Here is a 23,762-nt window from a genome sequence, read left to right on the forward strand (position 1 = left end):
CGTAATTTGCCGTGTAAAGACAGAAAAAGTAGGGATACATGTAAAATATTTGCGAATTATGTACCCATAGCCTTAACAAATTCAGATTAAAAAACTAGCCTACTTACTAGCAACAATTTCAGCTGACGTCTAGTGTGTCAGCATAAAATAAAACGATTGTGACGTCAGATTTTAGACTTTGAGGTCGATTATCTCGAAGACGATTAGAGATATCGAAATTCGGTTTTCAGATTTGGATTCAGAAGACAAAACTACATAAGAATCCATCGATAAATCTGCTCTAAGTATTACAGGAGCGGCGACGCAATAACACACATACTTTGCGAATTTATAAACGAAAAGTTTTCGTTGAAAATTCCACCCCCCAAGATGGCGTGGTAACCACCTCAAAGTAAAAGCGCCTTTCGGGACGAATATAGATGTTGATCCTTGGATTATCCACTACTTATTCTCAAATTTTCAAGCAAATCGATCCATTCTGTAAAAATTGCGAGGTTTTGTCCTATTTTAAGCTTCATTACTTGGACTATAGCTCGCGTGTCCCTAACTTTTTTTATTTTCGTACAAGTTAGCGTGTATCTACACACAGCGAAAAAACAAATTCTTATAATTTGGTTTTTATTTTAGGTGCTTCAGAGAATATTACAATGGAAGTTGCAAGTACCAAACCATTCAATTCTCCCAAAGTATATTTGAAAACAAGTACTAGTGAAAGACCATATGAATGTGAAATTTGTAATAAGCTGTTTACTAGAAAAGGTCATTTAGAGATTCATATGAGAATTCACACTGGTGAAAAACCTTATAAATGTGAAAATTGTAGTAAGCAGTTTACTAGAGAAGGTAATTTAAAGCAGCATATGAGAATTCATACCGGTGAAAAACCTTATGAATGTGAAATTTGTAGTAAGCAGTTTAATCAACCAACTCATTTAAAGAGACATATGCGAGTTCACACTGGTGAAAGACCATATGAATGTGAAATTTGTAATAAGCTGTTTACTAGAAAAGGTCATTTAGAGATTCATATGAGAATTCACACTGGTGAAAAGCCTTATAAATGTGAAATTTGTAATAAGCAGTTTACTAGAGAAGGTCATTTAAAGCAGCATATGAGAATTCATACCGGTGAAAAACCTTATGAATGTAAAATTTGTAGTAAACAGTTTACTAAACTAAGCACTTTAAAGCAGCATATTAGACTTCACACTGGTGAAACACCTTATAAATGTGAAATTTGCTCGAAACAGTTTAGTCAGAAAATTTGTCTAAGTACACATATGGCAGTACATACTGGTGAAAAACCTTATAAATGTGAAATTTGTAGTAAGCTCTTTACTACTAAAGGCAATTTAAATATGCATAAAATAGTTCACACTAGTGAAAAACCTTATAAATGTGAAATTTGTACTAAGCTGTTTACTACAAAAGGTAATTTAAAGATGCATATGAGAATTCACACTAATGAAAGACCTTATAAATGTGAAATATGCTTTAAAAAGTTTTATCAAAAAGGTGATTTAAATAAACATATGGCAATTCACACTGGTGAAAAACGTCATAAATGTGAAATGTGTAGCAAGCTGTTTACTACAAAAGGTAATTTAAAGATGCATATGAGAATTCACACTAATGAAAGACCTTATAAATGTGAAATATGCTTTAAAAAGTTTTATCAAAAAGGTGATTTAAATAAACATATGGCAATTCACACTGGTGAAAAACGTCATAAATGTGAAATTTGTAGCAAGCTGTTTACTACAAAAGGTAATTTAAATAGTCATATGCAAGTTCACACTGGTGAAAAACCTTAGAAATGTGAAATTTGTAGTAAGCAGTTTATTCAACCAAATACAGTCCGTCTAATATACTTACCGTTGCTCGTCATTATTTACGTCAGAGATCTAAAGTTGGATTTATAGTTTGACGTAGCGTAGACGTAACGTAGACGCACTGGAAAAGTTCTAATTTTGGCTACTCTTGTTTATAAATGAACATAAGCGCTTGACGGGACGTAAGAGAAACATAACGGAACGGAAGAGATAGCCAACTTTCATCTTTTACAGTGCGTTTCTTACGTCTGGCCAATCAAAAGGAAGAATTTTGTTCTGTCACCCAATGTGGACCCGCCCCGCCCTCATTTATTTTGTAAAAAGTTGTTTATCAACATATTCGAATTTTGTTAATTATTTGTTACAATGGATGTTAAGTTATTAATTAAATAAAAATATATCATAGTGTAATTTCAACATTTCAGATAAATATGAGTTGTTTATTAGCCTAATTCGGGGTTATCCACACATATACGATAAGTAAATTCAATAAACATTTTAAAGATCAGGAAATGAAACAAAATATGTAGTTGGAAATCACAAAGTTTGTTTACGGTTCGTATAATTTATAGGCTATGTTGTTGAATTAAGTCACTGTTTCTACTCATGCGCAAGAATTCCGCTCCGTCGATTTATAAATTGACATTTTCTTACGTCTCCAGTCCGTTCTTACGTCTACGTCTAGGCTACGTCAAACTATAAATCCAACTTAAGTTGACATTAGAGAGATATCGCAAAGGTTAACGTTAACAACGTGTCTAGACGTAAATACCAGTCTATTTCAACACATGCATCAAAAGAGTTATCGCAAATGTTTTGGGGTGGGCTTAACGTTATTATGACAAGCGGCTTTTGGAATTAAATGTAACCTAGAAATTAATCTTGATGAATACTGTAAATGTTTTTTTATTGAAACATGAATTTGGATATTGAGCAGGTTGACATGTATTTTAATTTTAATGATTTAACCAACAATAGATAATAATCAGTATAAAAAATAATGTAAAATATCTGAATAACTAATATCCTAAGCACAAAAAGTAGTCTATTGTAGAGAAAATAAGAACACAAACATTTCATAACACAGCAAACAAGATGATTTACAATTTTTATGTTTCATCCCAAATGTCAAATTAGCGTTAACGTTATTACCGTTCCTTATTTCGACTTTCGACCTAAATAACGGGACACGTTATCCAGTAGCGTAACATTCACTCTGCGTACCTGTCAAAATAGCGTATTCCGCTATTAGCGTGCGGTAAAAATGCCTTTGCGATATCTCACTATAATATACTTACCTAGTATATATACTAGTAGTTACTACTAAGTTCAATACTCTACATACCCCAGGCTGTAGGTGAAAAATAGGTCGATTTCAGGATATAATTCAGGAATTTTTGAAACCTATCGGGTGTTACACAGGACGATGTCAGGAATAACTTCTACTAAAATGTAACCAAAAATATTATGCGCTTTTTTTATATTGCGATTTTCATTTGTTAAATTTGCAATTTTTAAAGATTTTTAATTTTGCAGCTTAGGATATTGATTTTAGAGAAAAACTTTTTAATAGAAAGTTGTAGTTAATTAAAAAACTTACAATTTGAGCTATGGTAAATTTAATTTCGTTTATTGGTTATTGCAAAACAGCCGGCGAAAGTCCAAAATGGCCGTTTTTTACAAGTGCATCATTTATTGTACAAATCATTTTTTTATATTTTTTAAAGCGTCAAAATGAAGATCTTTCAATTCCAAACATAAAAAAAGTTGTAAAGCCAGATCAACGAATTTGTTGCTTAGATATTATAAATTGTTTATCCCAGGAGGTTAAATGTCGAAGGCTATCGTCTTTTTTAAAAGGCTGTCGAAGACTTTTTAAAAAAAATCGTAGAGAGTTGGTAAAACATCCAATCTCCTTCTAAAGAGTTATATTTTCATATTCTGATGTAAATAAATGCGTGAATCATTTTTAAACCTCTAATTTTTGGGTTTGAAAATAAGGGGGCAAATTTCGTTATAAACATTTAGAGCTGAAGCGTCCCTGTACATCCTATGAGTTTTTAACTTACAGATTATTGTTGCTGAAGACGAAACGAATATTTATAAAAAAATAAAAAAAAAATTACGACCAACTGAAGCCGAGATAATTTTTGGGTTTGGAAATAAGGGGGAAAATTTCGTTATAAACATTTAGAGCTGAAGCGGCCCTGTACATCCTATAAGTTTCTAACTTACAGATTAAAGTTGCTGAAGACGAAACGAAGATTTATAAAAAAATAAAAATTTTCTACAACCAATTAAAGCCGAGATAATTGTCTTTTTTTTCTTAAATCGTAGTGCATTTATTTATAACAATTAAGAAATTATTTTACAGTCATTGACTAAAGAAAGACTTATATTATCTTAAAATAAAAATTATTATAAAATATAATTACATTTAAATATTAAAAATTATTTTTAAAATCGGTGCTTTTGCGAGCGGCCGAATTTTGCAAATCGCCCGGCTCGCTTCAAATCTGCGTGCTCGGAAAATTTTTACGTAACTTGTATTAAATTTTGAGAGAAAACAATTTAATAATATTACCATTATAATATACAGTCTGTTTACCACTGTATTTGTTTTTCTTGATAAACTTTTATATGTGAAATCTCATTTCTGAAGAAATAATATTACAAAAATGATACATATTATATATGAAATATATAACTATATTTTTAATTTTCTCATTGGTATATAAATATAATAATAATAATGATACTTCTTATTATACAATATAAAACTTTTTCTTCTTGTAGTGACTATCCGTTTTGGATGTTAGCCAAATACAGTCTGTATATATTATAATGGTAATATTATTAAATTGTTTTCTGTCAAAATTTAATACAAGTTATTATACGTAAAAATTTTCCGAGCGCGCGGATTTGAAGCGAGCCGGGCGATTTGCAAAATTCAGCCGCTCACAAAAGCACCGATTTTAAAAATAATTTTTAATAATTAAATGTAAATATATTTTATAATAACTTTTATTTTAAGATAATATAAGTCTTTCTTTAGTCAATGACTGTAAAGTAATTTCTTAGGTAATTGTTATAAATAAAGTCAATACGATTTAAGAAAAAACAATTATCTCGGCTTCAGTTGGTTGTAGAAAATTTTTATTTATTTATAAATCTTCGTTTAGTCTTCAGCAACTTTAATCTGTAAGTTAGAAACTCATAGGATGTACAGGGCCGCTTCAGCTCTAAATGTTTATAAGGAAATTTGCCCCCTTATTTTCAAACCCAAAAATTATCTCGGCTTCAGTTGGTCGTAGAATTTTTTTTATTTTCTTATAAATCTGCGTTTTATCTTCAGCAACAATAATCTGTAAGTTAAAAACTCATAGGATGTACAGGGCCGCTTCAGCTCTAAATGTTTATAACCAAATTTGCCCCCTTATTTTCAAACCCAAAAATTTGAGGTTTAAAAATGTTTACGCATTTATTTACATCAGAGTATGAAAATATAACTCTTTAGAAGGAGATTGGATGTTTCACCAACTCTCTACGATTTTTTTCAAAAAGTTATAGCCTTCGACATTTGACCCCTTGGGATAAACAATTTATAATATCTAAGCAACAAATTCGTTAATCTGGCTTTACAACTTTTTTATGTTTGGAATTGAAAGATCTTCATTTTAAAGCTTTAAAAAATATAAAAAAATGATTTGTACAATAAATAATGCAATTGTAAAAAACTGCCATTTTGGACCTTTCGCAGGCTGTTTTGCAATAACCAATAAACGAAATTAAACTTACAACAGCTCAAATTGTAGGTTTTTTAATTTACTACAACTTTCTATTAAAAAGTTTTTCTCTAAAATGAGTATCCTAAGCTGCAAAATTAAGAATCTTTAAAAATTGCAAATTTAACAAATGAAAATCGCAATATAAAAAAAAGCGCACAATATTTTTGGTTACATTTTAGTAGAAGTTATTCCTGGCACCGTCCTGTACAACACCTGATAGGTTTCAAAAATTCCTGAATTATATCACGTTTTTTCACCTACAGCCTGGGGTAACAGTTGTTTTGCTTTATTGTATGTACGTTAATGAAAACCAAGACATAGTTGTTTTTATATGTATGTACATTTTTGTCTTTTTGTTAATTTTAGCTAGTATTTTGTATGTGAAGACTCTATGTACTGGGCCTGAATATGAGGCATAAATTGTAAGCCTCTAAACCGGTTGCCCCATGATTGTATAACAACTATTAGAAACATACAAACTCTAAGATTGCGAGTATTTACTCATTTCCTATTTCCAGTAGTAGTATAATGGACTCGCATTGGCAACCCTTTCATCATCATATTTTTTTATTACAAAGTTGTATTGCAAAATCTAATTTTAGTTTAAAAATAGTAAAACCTGCCATATCCGGATCAATGTGGCGACAGACCGATCCGGATATGAAAAAATTCGGATATCAAGACCACTTCTTTTATAGTCTCTGAATCTTTTTCTCCTTCATACATTGCAGTAATTAACGATGTCAATAACTTTCGTCGATAGACACGTTTTATAGATTCTATAATACATTTTTCCGCCATCTTTTAGTTCTTTTGGGTCGGGATGAGAGGATGCGTTGTCCAACAGCAGGACTGTCTTTCTCGGTAGATTTCGGTAGATCCGGACGGCAGAACCGTCCGGATATAGCAGGTTGTTAGCTGTTGTTTTATTCTGGAAAGAAAAAATTATTTTATTTTGAAGGTTTTTGACAACATTTTAAATATAAAAAGTAGAATAACACAAATATATTTTTTGGTGACATTCCTTGTTTTATTCCTGTACCCTCCAACTAAGTAATTTAAATAGTCATATGAAAGTTCATACTCTTGAAAAATGGTAAACTCTGTTAATTTTTAAAGTTGATTTAAAAAATAAATATGTTTTAAATTCATCAATTCCTTTTTTGTTTAATGTTTATGTTGTTGTCACCCATTTTACATCATTAAAAAATGGTGAAAACCTTCCACAGTTCCGTCTGTCCGTTCATCTGTAATCACATCTCCGTTATTGTATAAGATAAAGAAAAAAGGGGTCAAATAACAGTATGTACTTGAATAGGGCAAGACAGTAAGGGTAAATAATTTCGGTCAGGACTTCCGGTTCTGGAGTTACAACCGGAAGTGAAATCAAACAATTATTACAATATAGGTAAGACGTACATACCTTTTACTTTTTTAATCAAATAATTCTCCAATAATACAATAAACAAAATTACCACTCCACGTAAACACGGTTGTCATAAAATAGTCTACTATCGGACTACCTACAGCGTTGCCAATTTTCTCATTTCACGGCTTGTTTCGGTGTGGTTAGCTTTAGCATTTAGGTAGCTGTAGCAGTAGAGAATCATCAGACTGAGGTGTTGACATTGAAAAGAAGATCGGAAATGTCAACTGTCAGGAGTGTTGGTGTTAAAAAAATCAGTGGAAAAAATGTGTTTTTTATTTTAAATTACATTTAAAATTCTTAGTTTTTAGTTATTTTAAAAATTGAAGCACATAACAATTTTAATTTAGTTTAATTTAGTTTAATTTTTTAATATGGAATGCAATGACAATGTTACGGATTCTAGAAACCAAGTAATATTGACAGGTATTAAAGATGAAGGAGATTCTCTACAGACATATAACAATATAGAAGTTAAATCGGAACTAAATGAAAGCAGCTGCAGCTATGGACAGGGATCTGTATTAGATGAGTTTAGTTCAGTGGATATTAAAATCGAAAACAATACATTAGAAGATGTATCTAATGAAATTAAAGTTGAAACTAAAACAGAACTGGAGGAGCATAGCATTGGTAAGAAATGTATTTCTCTTCTTCATTTTTAAGTGTCTTACACCATAAATGTGATATCCTATATTTCACTAACAATAAAGTATTGAATACAGTGGCGGTTCTAGACATTTCCTTTGGGAGGGGAAATTTGCCCAGTGCATGTGTTCTTGAATCCAGAGGAAAGTTTACTCCCCACTACGCTAAGAGCCAAACCACACGGACCATGCTGTAGCGCTACCTACTCTGTGGATCCACAGAGAGGCTGAAACAGACGATTTTCTATCACAGGCGACTACGCTGCGAAGTGGATCATTTGGAAGGGTGCGGCAAGTAATGTAATGGCTGGGAAAAAAAAAGTTTGTTCAAATGATTAAAAACTTGCCGGCTAATATTTTTTTAAAAAAGTGTGATCATCAAAATCAGTGTTTGTAATGTCCATAGTTTTAAATATTTTATAAAATTTCATACTTAAATAACTTTAATACCTAAATAAACTCCATAAATGGAATTAAGAAGAACGAGACAAAAACAGGTATAACACAGAAAGAAGCACATAAAAAATCAACCAGTACATCTGGTATCCTATAGGTGTAAAATAGTTTGATACAACCTGACAACCGAGTGAAAGTGAAAAACATGTTAGCTTGCAACCCTCTTTTGATTGATATATTATTGTTTTGTTTTCAACAACAAACAATAAAACCTTTTTTGACCTAGAATGGGACCCCACTATTTAACATAAATAAACAAACAAGATTGTGAATACCTATTTGTTTTGTTCAGTTCAAATGCATCCAATGTATAATAAAATGTAGGTAAATATATAGTCTAAGAGCTGGGAGCGGATTTTGTGCATGATAAGTAATATGGAAAAACTATACGGGGATATGTTGAATTAGTTGTGTACATGACTTTCACCAACGGCCCGAAACCAGAGTTGGGGCCAAGGGTAGTTACAAGGGGTTAAAGTCACAGATTTTATTATTTTTTTTATGACGCTCATGATCGGTGATAGTGCACCAAAATTTGGGAATAAGTAGGTCATGACGTACCTAAGTAAAATCTCTAGGAGATCAATGCTGCGTGGTCGACAAAGGGGTGGGGGTAGGGGTGAATATAAAAAATATAAGGGGTTTTTTGCGACGTTCATGATTGAGATAGTGCACCAAAATTTGGGTATAAGTAGACCATGACATAAATAATTAAAATCCCTAGAGCCGGAAACCAGAGTGGGGAAGGAAGGCAGTTATAAGGGGTCCAATTTCTGTTTTTTATTATTTTTTTTGTCACGCTCATGATCGAGGAAGCGCGCCAAAATTTGGGAATAAGTAGGTCATGACGTAACTAAGTAAAATCTCCAGGAGTGGAACGCTGCGTGGTCGACAAAGGGGTGGGGCAGGGGTGAATATAAAAAAACGTAAGGGGTTTTTTGCGACGTTCGTGATTGAGATATTGCACCAAAATTTGGGAATAAGTAGACCATGACATAACTAAGTAATATCCCCAAAGGCGGAAACCAGAGTGGCGGACGAGGGTAGTTATAAGGGGTAAAAGTCGCGGTTTTTATTATTTTTTTTGTGGCGCTCATGATGGAGATAGTGCAAGAAAATTTGGGAGTAAGTAGGTTATGACGTAAATAAGTAAAATCTTCAGGGGCGGAACGCTGCTTGGGGTACAAAGGGGTGGTAGGCAGGGGTGAGTATAAAAATATATGGGGTTTTTTTTGCCGTTCGTGATCGAGATAGTGCACCAAAATTTGGCAATAAGTAGATCATGACATTACTAAGTAAAATCTACAGGGGCGGAACGCTGCGTGGGGGACAAATGTTGTACCGGGTCACAAAAAAAATAATACACACTGCGACTTTGACCCCTTAAAACTACCCTCATCCCCAACTCTGGTTTCCGGCTCTGGAGATTTTACTTAGCTAAGTCATGGTCTACTTATTCCCAAATTTTGGTGCACTATCTCAATCTAGCACGTCGCAAAAAACCCTTATATTTTTTATATTCACACCTAGCCCCACCCCTTTATCGGCCACGCAGCGTTCCACCCCTGGAGATTGTACTTAGTTACCTCATAACCTACTTATTCCCAAATTTTGGTGCACTATCTCGATCATGAGCGTCACAAAAAAAATAATAAAAACAACGATTTTGACCCCTTATAACTGCCCTCATGCCCAACTTTGGTTTCCGGCTCTGAGGATTTTACTTAGTTATGCCATGGTCTACTTATTCCCAAATTTTGGTGCACTCTTTCAATCACGAATGTCACAAAAAACCCCTTATATTTTTTGCATTCACCCCTGCCCCACCCCTTTATCGGCCACGCAGCGTGCCACCCCTGGAGATTTAACTTAGTTACGTCATGACCTACTTATTCCCAAATTTTGGTGCACTCTCTCGATCATGAGCGTCACAAAAAAAAATAATAAAAACGGCGACTTTGACCCCTTATAACTACCCTCATCTCCAACTCTGGTTTCCGGCTCTGGGGATTTTACTTAGTAATGTCATGATCTACTTATTCCCAAATTTTGGTCCACTATCTCAATCACGGACAGCGCAAAAAACCCTTTATATTTTTTATATTCACCCCTACCCCCACCCCTTTGTCGGCCACGCAGTGTTCCGCCCCTAGAGATTTTACTTAGTTAAGTCATGACCTACTTATTCCCAAATTTTGGTGCACTATCTCGATCATGAGTGTCATAAAAAAAATAATAAAATCCGCGACTTTGACCCCTTATAACTACCCTCGGCCCCAACTCTGGTATCCGGCCATTGGTGAAAGTCATGTACACAACTAATTCAACATATCCCCGTATAGTTTTTCCATATTACTTATCACGCACAAAATCCGCTTCTATCTCTCCGACTAATAAATATGTAATAGAGAAAACATTGCTTATGGGATTTGTTCTTTTCGATAGGACCTTCTTTAAAATCAGAAACAAATAATTCAAAGATGACGTCCCACAGTTTTCCTTTTAATGACCTATAAATATGCCCTCGGGTTCTTGTATCACATATTATATCCGGTCTGTTTTGCACTTCAATCAAAAACCATTCCGAATCAAAATTCATTTTAGGTGCTCACCCTATAACTTCTCGTAAACATCTGTGGCGGCTACAGAAGTGGTCCGTCTGAATTGGGTTTGGAAGCCACTAGCGTCTGTGGCCGGCTACACCTACTCGTGTGGGGTGCGCCAGCCACTCTATATAAGAACCCACAGTAAATCATCGTCAGCCACTCTGTGGATACACAGAGTAGCGCTGCAGCGTGGTTCGTTTGGTTTGGCTCTTACTCACTTTCCTACACCTTCATAATTTCTCTCTTTTTTAAAAAGATGTATTTTTGAATCGAGGGTGTCGAAAGGGACGAGAGAAACTGCGAACAGTGTTGCCGGATTGTTGTTGAAAATTTGAACCAAAATAAATTCGAACATGTTAAGGTAACAAATATTGCGGCCCTCGGTAATAGACCAAAAACATTTTGTGGCACTTACTAAAAAAAGTTTGCCCACCCCTGCTCTAGACTGAGTACATTGATAAGAGATGAGTACAAAAAAAGACGTTTGGGCATGTTTTCAGATTTTAAGTACAATTTGTGAAGTTTTTGCGGTGTGTTTACTTTTGTGGCTGCCAGTCTGTTGAATTTCTGGCTGTTTTTTTTGTTGAATTTTTGCATTTTGAAGTTTTTTATATTACACAAACAGGTTTTTTCACAACTAATTTTATATTGGAGTTTGAAATTTTATGATAAGTTTCGCCATTAATGTTTACAACGTACAAAGCTTACCTCATTCACACAGTTAAGCAATGGCTGCGTTTAAGTTTCTGCCAAAGTGAATAAAATTGCAAAAAGAAAATATGTTATTGAATTTTTTTATAAATTATTTATTTATTTATTAACCACTAATGATATTAAAAGAATTTATTAAACTACTTCAAATGTAGCTGTAATTCTACACCAAAATTTTAAAGCAAAACTTACATTTTTTTGACATTATATTTATTTTATAACGACAAATTTTATATGTATAACCCGTGATCGGAGCAGTAGCAACTTTCTGTCACTTGCTGTTGCGTTTAGTAAACCGACTTATTTCCTATGTTTTAAATGATGACGTACGGGTAAAGAACCCTGGACTCAACTGTGTTATAGATATCCTGGTATATAAGCCACTTTATTTGTTTGATGCTTTTCACTCTCTTATTTTCTTGTTAATTAAGTACTATTTTGCATCATTTAGACTCCTTTGTGATCTTTGAATTTGACTTTAGACGTTGATATTTTTATAATATTGTATGTCCCCGCTACTGTTTTAAATGTTTGTAGGTACCACTCGCTATAAGCTACAGTTGAGTCCGCGAGTCTTTACCCGTGCATCATTAATACCTGAAGAGATAAAACACATACTTTTTGTTGTATTACCTACCTTAAACAAGATTATAAAAAAGAAGAAGAGTTCCTTTTGACTATTGACTTTATAAGATATTATGACGTTTGAATGACGGATAAGTTTGTAACAATACATTTGTATTTTAATTAAAATAAAACTATTAAAATTAGTCTTAACTTCTATAAAGAGTTAATCCAGAGAACGAATAAAACATGGTGGCAGCTGATTTGTAAAAATACGGATGAGAAAACTCGAAAAATTTAGAGGTTGGTTAGTACAAAAATACAAAGTACGAAAACAGCACAGTTAAGCATCAATTGGGAAAAAAATGCCTGATAACGCTCCAGTTCAAGAATCACCGTCGATAAACCTCACTTTATCACCTCCCGAATCATTTAATTTCCATCCAAGTGATTGGGCACAATGGAAAAACCGCTTTCAACGATTTAGACGAGGGTGTAGCCTTGATAAAGCATCTGATGGAAAATAAATTGATGTGTTAATTTATAATATGGGGGTAAGAGCTGAAGAAATATTCTCATCATTTTCACCAGTTCCAACTACATATGATGAGACATTAAAACAATTTGAAGATTATTTTATACCCCATAGAAATATTATCTATGAAAGGGCCAAATTCCTAAATCATAAGCAAGGGAGTGATACTGCAGAGAAATTTATTACTGACTTACATAGTCTATCAAAAACATGTGATTGGGGGACTTTAAACAATGATATGGTTTTATTAGTGTTGATTATCGGAATGAGAGATACAAGCATAAGTGACAAACTGCAACTTGATGCTGCACTTACTCTCGAAAAAGCTGTAACCTGTCCAAGACAACATGAAGAGCTGATCCGTCAAAAACAAAACCTAAATGAACCAAATGTTTCTGCTATAAGAAAACAATCAACTTACAAAAAATCACAGAACCCCCAAAATTGCCAACAATCAAGTAAAGGTGAGAAAACGAAAAAATGCCCTAGATGTGGATATGATTGCATTATAAATTAGCAAACTGTCCTGCAAAAAATGCTAAATGTGGTACATGCAAAAATGAAGGACACTACAGCAAGATGTGTTATAAAAATAAAAAGTCCAAAAACAAAAATGTACCATGCCATTCAGCAAGATTCAGAGCCTGATAATGACGAAAACTCTTATGTACATGAAATTAAAGCGAGTGATGACAGGAATGTGTGGACACAAAAACTACAAGTAAGCTGCAAAGAGAGAATGCTTGAACCTATCACATTCAAACTGGATACTGCTGCTGATGTAACAATGGTACATGTCCAAGTGCTGAGTAATGTAATAAATGAACTACCTCTAAATGAATCTTCGAATAAAGTATTTAGTGCAAAAAAGCAAGATAGATTCAAAATACTAGGTACAGTAAAATTAAAACTAAAATATAAAAATAGGGAAATTACAGAAAATGTATTTATCTCTGAAGAGATTGATATCCCATTGTTGAGTAGGAAAGCATGCCAAGGCTTATATTTAGTAAAAAGAATTTATTCTATAAGCACTGAGACAAATTGGGTCGCAGAATACTCATTATTCCAAGGACTAGGCAATATGGAGGGTGAATACAAAATTGAAATAAAGGAAAATGCTGAACCATATGCTATTTCTGTACCAAGAACTGTTCCAGTTCCATTGAGAGACCAAGTAAAGGAAGCTTTGGAAGAAATGCAGAGAAATGGTGTCATTGTTCCTGTAGATCATGCGACCGAATGGTGTGCCCCAATGGTAGTAAACATAAAGAAAGGAGGAAAAGGGGTCCGTATCTGTGTCGATCTGTCAAGATTAAATAAAAGTGTCAAACGTCAGTTTCACCCAATTCCCGTAGTAGAGCTACAACTTGCAGAGATTAGAGGGCTAAATACTTTAGCAAACTTGATGCAAATCATGGATTCTGGCAACTTAATTTAGCCGAAGAATCAAGAGACTACACAACCTTTTTAACCCCATTTGGAAGATTTAAATTCCAGAAATTACCTTTCGGCATTACATCGGCACCAGAGGAATTCCAGAAAAGAATGTCACGAGTCCTTGAAGGAGCAAAAAATACTCTAGTCCATATGGATGATGTGCTGGTTTGGGGAAACACAAAAGAGGAACACAATGACCGCCTAAGAGAAGTGCTCGAGAGAATAAAAAAAGCACGTATAACCTTGAATAAGGGCAAAACTGAATTCTGTAAGCAGAAAATCGATTTCTTGGGATTTGTGTTGTCGAAGGATGGGGTAGCACCAGATCCAGGCAAGGTGAAAGCAATTGTAGACATGGAAGCACCAAAAAATGTCAAGGAAGTTCAACGCCTTATGGGTACTGTAACATTCCTAGCGAAATTTATCCCTAATAGGAGTGAGATTATGCAACCAATTACAAGTTTAGTTAGTCCAAGCAATGCATTTCTATGGGGCCCAGCACAAAAAGAGGCGTTCCAGAAAATAAAAGAATTGCTTATATCAGCACATTGATTAACAATGTATGATGCAAATAAACCTACAATCCTATCCAGTGACGCTTCTACCAAAGGACTGGGAGCTGTATTACTTCAAGTTGAAGGTGGTCATAAAAAACCTGTAGCATACATCTCGAGGACTTTGACTCCAGCTGAACAAAATTATGCAAACATAGAAAGAGAAGCACTAGCTCTGACCTGGGCAAGCGATCGACTAAAGAGTTTTCTGATAGGAAAACAATATACCATAGAGACCGATCACAAGCCACTTATACAAATATTTAAAACTAAGCATCTCGATGATCTGTCCCCAAGACTTCAAAGGTTTAGAATGCGCATGATGCGTTATGACTACAATATTGTGTATACCCCAGGGAAAAATTTATATATTGCTGATACTTTATCTCATAAACCCATACCTTCAGAAGATGACAAAGAATTAGAAGAAGAAATCGATGCCTTCATTCATGGAGTCACTCTTGCAGGTATTCACACATCTGACGAGAATGTAACACGAGTTGCTAACTCACAAAGCAATGATCAAACCTGTAATCAACTGAAGAACTACATAATGGGAGACTGGCCTCACAAGTCTGCATTATCAGGTGATGTTAAACCATACTACCCAGTACGTCATGAACTATCAGTTGTGGATGGTATCCTTCTTAGAGGAAACCGTATGATCATTCCATGTGAGCTCAGGGCAATGATGTTGGAAAAATTGCACGCTGGCCACTTTGGAATAACTAAAACTCGTCGTCGTGCTCTGGGAACGATGTGGTGGCCAGGAATTTCTCAAGAGATAGAAGCCAAAGTAAGATCTTGTCCTATCTGTATTCAAAACTCGACAAACCATCATGAACCTTTATTGCCAGCTAAATTTCCAGATTATCCATGGCAAGTGATATCAATGGACCTTTTTAAAACTGAAGGAAAATGGTATATCGTCGTAACTGATAACTATTCCAGATTTTTTGAAGTACTTCCTGTTCAGAACATAAGATCACAGGAAGTAATAAACATCTGCAAAACAATATTTGCAAGATATGGTATACCACAGTTGGTTTGTTCCGACACTGGAACACAATTTCATGCTGTTGAAACATCAGAGTTCCAACAGTTTGCAAGAGAATGGGGGTTCTCTACATCGAGAAGTAGCCCACAATTCCACCAAGCAAATGGCGCAGCAGAAGCTGCTGTAAAAGTCGCAAAAACCTTAATAAAGAAGAATAAGAACAACATAGAGATAGCACTTCTGTCCTATCGAAACACACCACTAGAGAACAGACTTGCCACTACTGGCGCTCGCGAATTTATAAATATCCCCTCTACGTACGAGCTCACAGCGTATATCTTTAACAACAAAATACTTGGATCACAGAATATATTATCCTGATGTATTCTCTGCTTGGATCTTCCACACAAATAATACACAATAAATAACTTTTTATAAAGTTCACCTCTTAAATCAATTATTTATCAAATACACTATAATATATTGTCCTTTTCATGATCATTTTTCAGTGCGTAACAAATGATAGGAAAAAGGGTAAGTCCGTGATAATACACATTTATGACATTTATTCTAACATGACATTTTAGTTAAATCTGACAGTTGTCACATTTTATTTTCAATTTGGAATAAAAACAAATTAAATGTGTTTCTTGCATTTATAAAACGGCATTTTCTTTGATTTGTATAGTCTTATAAATTATACAGATTATATTTGTGATATTATTATCTAATTAAAAATAAATTATTTTTTTATTATGGCGCCATCTATCGACAACTAAAATAACTAGAAATAAATGTTATAAATGTCACCGACGAAATGTAATCACCGACGTGCGTTTTTTCTGTCACATACAATTTAATGCGTTAGAAAGAAATCGAAAAACTGTGACGCACTGAAAGATGATCATGAGAAAAAGAATATCAATATTGTAGTAAAGAAAAGAGAGACGTTCTCACAAACAATTTATTTTACAACTGACGACCGGTTTCGCTGTCTACAATATTCACAGCATCTTCAGGTCACGGTAAAAGTAAAATTAAATGCTATAAATAACAAAAAAAAAACCAGAGTTAGTTAAGTGGTCTGGTTGAAATCAAAGGGTAATGATCAAGCCAATATTAAAGTATATCTATGCATACATATAAATACTAAAATGTACGTAAATATGGTTTAACAACCCTCACACTCACATACATGCACGCATTCAAATGTAGTGGCAACTAAAGTATATCAAGTATAAGTATAAAATCAAAAATGAATAACCACTTTCAATTTCGTTGCAAAACGAAAATACAGCCGAACCATATTCCAGTCCAATCAGAGAGTGCTGCAAGCACCTCTACCGGTTTCGAAACTTATTAGTCTCTCATCAGGAGGCACATATGCTGCTCTCCCTGATCCAACCAAAACAAACCCCAGCGTGCAGTCCCGAATTGCAACGAACGAAATGGCATAGATGCCCTAGCGGCAACTGCTAGCAAAAGACTAAGTTTTCACTCTAATGGCATATAACATATCCCACCAGAATGAAAACAATGGGAACCTTCTCTGGTTACACCTCCGAGGCTTCTACAATTTGCAAGCCATACGGATGCTGAGACTAAGAAAGATGAGGGAATTCTACAATTTACAATTCACATCACGTCTGCTCAGCGCGGTAAAGTTCCAACGAGACTGGTTCCCTTCATACTCCACACAGAGTAAATGTAAATCAAAAATGAATAACCACTTTCAATTTCGTTGCAAAACGAAAATACAGCCGAACCATATTCCAGTCCAATCAGAGAGTGCTGCAAGCACCTCTACCGGTTTCGAAACTTATTAGTCTCTCATCAGGAGGCACATATGCTGCTCTCCCTGATCCAACCAAAACAAACCCCAGCGTGCAGTCCCGAATTGCAACGAACGAAATGGCATAGATGCCCTAGCGGCAACTGCTAGCAAAAGACTAAGTTTTCACTCTAATGGCATATAACATATCCCACCAGAATGAAAACAATGGGAACCTTCTCTGGTTACACCTCCGAGGCTTCTACAATTTGCAAGCCATACGGATGCTGAGACTAAGAAAGATGAGGGAATTCTACAATTTACAATTCACGTCACATCTGCTCAGCGCGGTAAAGTTCCAACGAGACTGGTTCCCTTCATACTCCACACAGAGTAAATGTAAATCAAAAATGAATAACCACTTTCAATTTCGTTGCAAAACGAAAATACAGCCGAACCATATTCCAGTCCAATCAGAGAGTGCTGCAAGCACCTCTACCGGTTTCGAAACTTATTAGTCTCTCATCAGGAGGCACATATGCTGCTCTCCCTGATCCAACCAAAACAAACCCCAGCGTGCAGTCCCGAATTGCAACGAACGAAATGGCATAGATGCCCTAGCGGCAACTGCTAGCAAAAGACTAAGTTTTCACTCTAATGGCATATAACATATCCCACCAGAATGAAAACAATGGGAACCTTCTCTGGTTACACCTCCGAGGCTTCTACAATTTGCAAGCCATACGGATGCTGAGACTAAGAAAGATGAGGGAATTCTACAATTTACAATTCACGTCACATCTGCTCAGCGCGGTAAAGTTCCAACGAGACTGGTTCCCTTCATACTCCACACAGAGTAAATGTAAATCAAAAATGAATAACCACTTTCAATTTCGTTGCAAAACGAAAATACAGCCGAACCATATTCCAGTCCAATCAGAGAGTGCTGCAAGCACCTCTACCGGTTTCGAAACTTATTAGTCTCTCATCAGGAGGCACATATGCTGCTCTCCCTGATCCAACCAAAACAAACCCCAGCGTGCAGTCCCGAATTGCAACGAACGAAATGGCATAGATGCCCTAGCGGCAACTGCTAGCAAAAGACTAAGTTTTCACTCTAATGGCATATAACATATCCCACCAGAATGAAAACAATGGGAACCTTGTATTGTAAATTGTAAATTGTAGAATTCCCTCATCTTTCTTAGTCTCAGCATCCGTATGGCTTGCAAATTGTAGAAGCCTCGGAGGTGTAACCAGAGAAGGTTCCCATTGTTTTCATTCTGGTGGGATATGTTATATGCCATTAGAGTGAAAACTTAGTCTTTTGCTAGCAGTTGCCGCTAGGGCATCTATGCCATTTCGTTCGTTGCAATTCGGGACTGCACGCTGGGGTTTGTTTTGGTTGGATCAGGGAGAGCAGCATATGTGCCTCCTGATGAGAGACTAATAAGTTTCGAAACCGGTAGAGGTGCTTGCAGCACTCTCTGATTGGACTGGAATATGGTTCGGCTGTATTTTCGTTTTGCAACGAAATTGAAAGTGGTTATTCATTTTTGATTTACATTTACTCTGTGTGGAGTATGAAGGGAACCAGTCTCGTTGGAACTTTACCGCGCTGAGCAGATGTGACGTGAATTGTAAATTGTAGAATTCCCTCATCTTTCTTAGTCTCAGCATCCGTATGGCTTGCAAATTGTAGAAGCCTCGGAGGTGTAACCAGAGAAGGTTCCCATTGTTTTCATTCTGGTGGGATATGTTATATGCCATTAGAGTGAAAACTTAGTCTTTTGCTAGCAGTTGCCGCTAGGGCATCTATGCCATTTCGTTCGTTGCAATTCGGGACTGCACGCTGGGGTTTGTTTTGGTTGGATCAGGGAGAGCAGCATATGTGCCTCCTGATGAGAGACTAATAAGTTTCGAAACCGGTAGAGGTGCTTGCAGCACTCTCTGATTGGACTGGAATATGGTTCGGCTGTATTTTCGTTTTGCAACGAAATTGAAAGTGGTTATTCATTTTTGATTTACATTTACTCTGTGTGGAGTATGAAGGGAACCAGTCTCGTTGGAACTTTACCGCGCTGAGCAGATGTGACGTGAATTGTAAATTGTAGAATTCCCTCATCTTTCTTAGTCTCAGCATCCGTATGGCTTGCAAATTGTAGAAGCCTCGGAGGTGTAACCAGAGAAGGTTCCCATTGTTTTCATTCTGGTGGGATATGTTATATGCCATTAGAGTGAAAACTTAGTCTTTTTTTATAAGTATAAAATGTACACTTACTTTCCGGTATAAGGGAAGAATATAGTAGTATTCAATATCATACTTTTTCTCTAAATTATGCTAAAGGGAGAGATGGTAGAGGGACAGATTTGATTGTAATGCACAAACAAAACAAAATAATTGGCAGGATCTTGAGGGGATTAGTAAGGGAACACGACATTAAACCGTGAAACCAAAAATTGTTAGTTATATATAAAGTGATGTTATTTTTAAATTTTTTATTTTTTAATTAATAGTGTATATTTTTAATTTAATTGGGATTATTAGATGTTGTTCTGGATGTTCAAGAACTGATAGATGTAAGATTGGTTGTGCAATTTTCTTAAACCAGAATTGGTCAGTTGTGTATTAGTTGTGGTGTGATTGTGAAAATGTTTTAATTTTGATTTGTTGGAGATATTGAAATTAAATTGAACAATAGTAAATAGTAAATAGGTAAAATTTGCTAAAATTTTTTCTTTTTTAAAGTTAAAAGTGTCAAACAATAAAATCATTAATAAATAATTCAGAATTTAATTCATTTGTGTATTAGTTGTGGTGTGATTGTGAAAATGTTTTAATTTTGATTTGTTGGAGATATTGAAACTAAATTGAACAATAGTAAATAGGTAAAATTTGCTAAAATTTTTTCTTTTTTAAAGTTAAAAGTGTCAAACAATAAAATCATTAATAAATAATTCAGAATTTAATTCTGAATGATTTATTAATGATTTTATTGTTTGACACTTTTAACTTTAAAAAAGAAAAAATTTTAGCAAATTTTACCTATTTACTATTTACTATTGTTCAATTTAATTTCAGTATCTCCAACAAATCAAAATTAAAACATTTTCACAATCACACCACAACGAATACACAACTGACCAATTCTGGTTTAAGAGGATCGGTACGTATTTTCGGCTGCAATGTTATTCAAATGGGGATTTATTTTTTTCGAATCCTGAGAAAACTAATAAGTATTTTTGAAAAATTTAAACGCAGAATGAAAGATTACGTTATTAGCGAGGGCCGAAAGTCCCTGAGAACTTCTATAATGTTTATTTTAATAAGTTACAGGGGTGAAAAACTAAGAGAAAATGTAGTGTGATTTTTAATTTCAAATATCTCATTCGAAAGACACTTCTTATATATTCTAAGGGACTTTCGGCCCTCGATAATAATTTAGTCTTTTATTTTGTGTTTAAATTTTTTAAAAATATTTATTAGTTTTTTCAGGATTCGAAAAAAATGGACACCATGTCCGTGGAAATCGAACATTCGCTATCTTTGTCATACAACGCACTCATTCGAATATAAAGTTATGACAAGACTCAAGACAGTGACAAGTAGAGATGTGTCCGACCCGCTATTTTGATATAGCAGTTCATTCTGCTACTGCTTTTTAACGCTTTTACGATGATAATAAAATCAATCAGAGTTGTTTATTAAATATTATTGATAGTGTATTTAAAAAATAATAATTGATTTAAGGCGTACAATTAATAAATAGTTATTTATTGCTAATATATTATTTATAGAAAATCCAACTATTTCAAGTCATTAAAGTTCAAATAAAATTATTTTATATGAGTTTGTTCCGATAACCGTAAATAGGTACGAGTTTAGCTATAAAGTAAAGTGCCCATGGTGGCATAAAATGTAGTAAATGCTAATGCTTCAAGTACGTACTACATTTTTGAAGATTTCACTACACTTAAAAAGCATTTGCTTTTCTCCGTAGTATTTGCTACTATTTACCAGCCTACATATAAGAATGTACTACGCTTTTGAAGTATGTGCTTGTTTAGTAGTATTTTGCTTCAGTTTAAGTGAAGTTGGTGGGTGGATGTCTTCGGCGTAGGTATTTTTTTTGTTACAATATGGCAGCATTTATGAATGTGTGTCATAGAAAAATTTACAAACTAAGAAGATTCTTAATTTTTAGGGTCATTCTTTTATCAAATAAAATTTAATAATTGTGAAGAAGATTAACAAATAACAATTGTTCATTTTTATCCTCGCGTAACTCTTTTGTCGCTTCGGATCTGAGTCACTCATTTTTACTCATGTACAATTCTAATACATAATTTGGTACGTAAAAATGTGAATTCACAAATCACAAGCACATGGAAAACTAATTCCATCACGATTGGTGTAATGCAGACACGGCTCGCGCTACGCTTTGTAGTAGATACTTCTGGTCAGTAGTAGGTACTTCTGTTGTGTAGTAATAAATAGTTTACTCCTTTAAACGAGAATAAAATTTAATGCGAAAATTATTGGTTTACCGATAGATTTTATAGATCATATTTTCACTATAAATTTAAAATTAATTTGAAAAATACAAAAGTAATTAATTTGATTTATGTTAAAAAGTACTTACTTCAATTGAGCTAACCGTCTATTTCTTCGCTTTTCAGTAACACATTTCTTGAACAACGTCCTATATTTTAATTTGCGCAAATAAAGAAATAAATAAAGTCTTTATAAATTAATTGAATAATACTACATTTATACAACGCAGTTCTTAACATGTTCAAACCTTATCTAAGCTTTCCATGGTAACAGGACATTTTCGTCACAGGTAACAGTAACTTTTTTTCTTTTTCGACTATTTGTATAGTATATAAATAATGGTAACCACTGAATACATAATTAGTGAAAAAATAATCCTCTCATTTATACAAGTAAAGGTTATCCAAGAACATTCAAAAACCGAACGAAACCGAAATAGCCATCTCTACCTTTCTAATGACAATGTCACTGTCAACCTAATGTTTACATCTGCAGTTTCCATACCGTTGAGAATTTTACTACACGTAATTTGCCGTGTAAAGACAGAAAAAGTAGGGATAGCCGTAAAATATTTGCGAATTATGTACCCATAGCCTTAAGAAAATTGCACAACCAATCTTACATCTATCAGTTCTTGAACATCCAGAACAACATCTAATAATCCCAATTAAATTAAAAATATACACTATTAATTAAAAAATAAAAAATTTAAAAATAACATCACTTTATATATAACTAACAATTTTTGGTTTCACGGTTTAATGTCGTGTTCCCTTATTAATCCCCTCAAGATTCTGCCAATTATTTTGTTTTGTTTGTGCATTACAATCAAATCTGTCCCTCTACCATCTCTCACTTTAGCATAATTTAGAGAAAAAGTATGATATTGAATACTAGTATATTCTTCCCTTATACCGGAAAGTAAGTGTACATTTTATACTTATACTTGATATACTTTAGTTGCCACTACATTTGAATGCGTGCATGTATGTGAGTGTGAGGGTTGTTAAACCATATTTACGTACATTTTAGTATTTATATGTATGCATAGATATACTTTAATATTGGCTTGATCATTACCCTTTGATTTCAATCAGACCACTTAACTAACTCTGGTTTTTTTTTGTTATTTGTAGCATTTAATTTTACTTTTACCGTGACCTGAAGATGCTGTGAATATTGTAGACAGCGAAACCGGTCGTCAGTTGTAAAATAAATTGTTTGTGAGAACGTCTCTCTTTTCTTTACTACAATAGTATGGACTCACACATGCAACCCATTCATTATTTTAATATCAATATTATTTAATCAACAACTAAAAATATTCCCGATTCATGTCAAATATTTATTTAAAGTTGTCACTGATTGTCAGTGTCTGACTGACAATATTCCATTAGACTAAGTGCGTTGTATGACAAAGATAGATTTGGAAAAATTACCACGGACATCGTGTTCATTTTTTTCGAATCCTGAAAAAACCAATAAATATTTTTGAAAAATCTAAACGCAGAATGAAAGACTAAATTATTACCGAGGGCTGAAAGTCCCTTAGAATAAATAAAAAGTTTATTTTGAATGAGATATTTGAAATTAAAAATAACACTAAATTTTCTCTTAGTTTTTCACCCCTGTAACTTATTAAAATGAACATTATAGAAGTTCTCAGGGACTTTCGGCCCTCGCTAATAACGTAATCTTTCATTCTGCGTTTAAATTTTTAAAAAATACTTATTAGTTTTCTCAGGATTCGAAAAAAATGAATCCCCACATATAAATGCCACATGTCCATTTTCAATAAAAAATATCTAATAGTGTTCAATTTATTGGAAAAAATCGATTTTTATTTTGTAACTTCAAGCATCAACACTTTTTGTGTGTGC

At 34.1% G+C, this 23,762-nt stretch overlaps 1 protein-coding gene across 1 annotated transcript in view; it reads left to right on the forward strand.

Annotated features, from left to right (window-relative positions):
* LOC126886327 (zinc finger protein 665-like) overlaps positions 1-23,762 on the forward strand; it is a 48,827-nt gene that overhangs the window by 20,465 nt on the left and 4,600 nt on the right. Inside the window, exons 3-4 of the mRNA XM_050653199.1 lie at positions 628-1,812; positions 7,413-7,679. Of these exons, the coding sequence (XP_050509156.1) occupies positions 628-1,812; positions 7,413-7,679 (1,452 nt within the window). The remainder of the gene's footprint in view (positions 1-627; positions 1,813-7,412; positions 7,680-23,762) is intronic.

Source organism: Diabrotica virgifera, chromosome 6 (assembly GCF_917563875.1).
Source record: "Diabrotica virgifera virgifera chromosome 6, PGI_DIABVI_V3a".
NCBI classification, from domain to species: Eukaryota; Metazoa; Arthropoda; class Insecta; order Coleoptera; family Chrysomelidae; genus Diabrotica; species Diabrotica virgifera.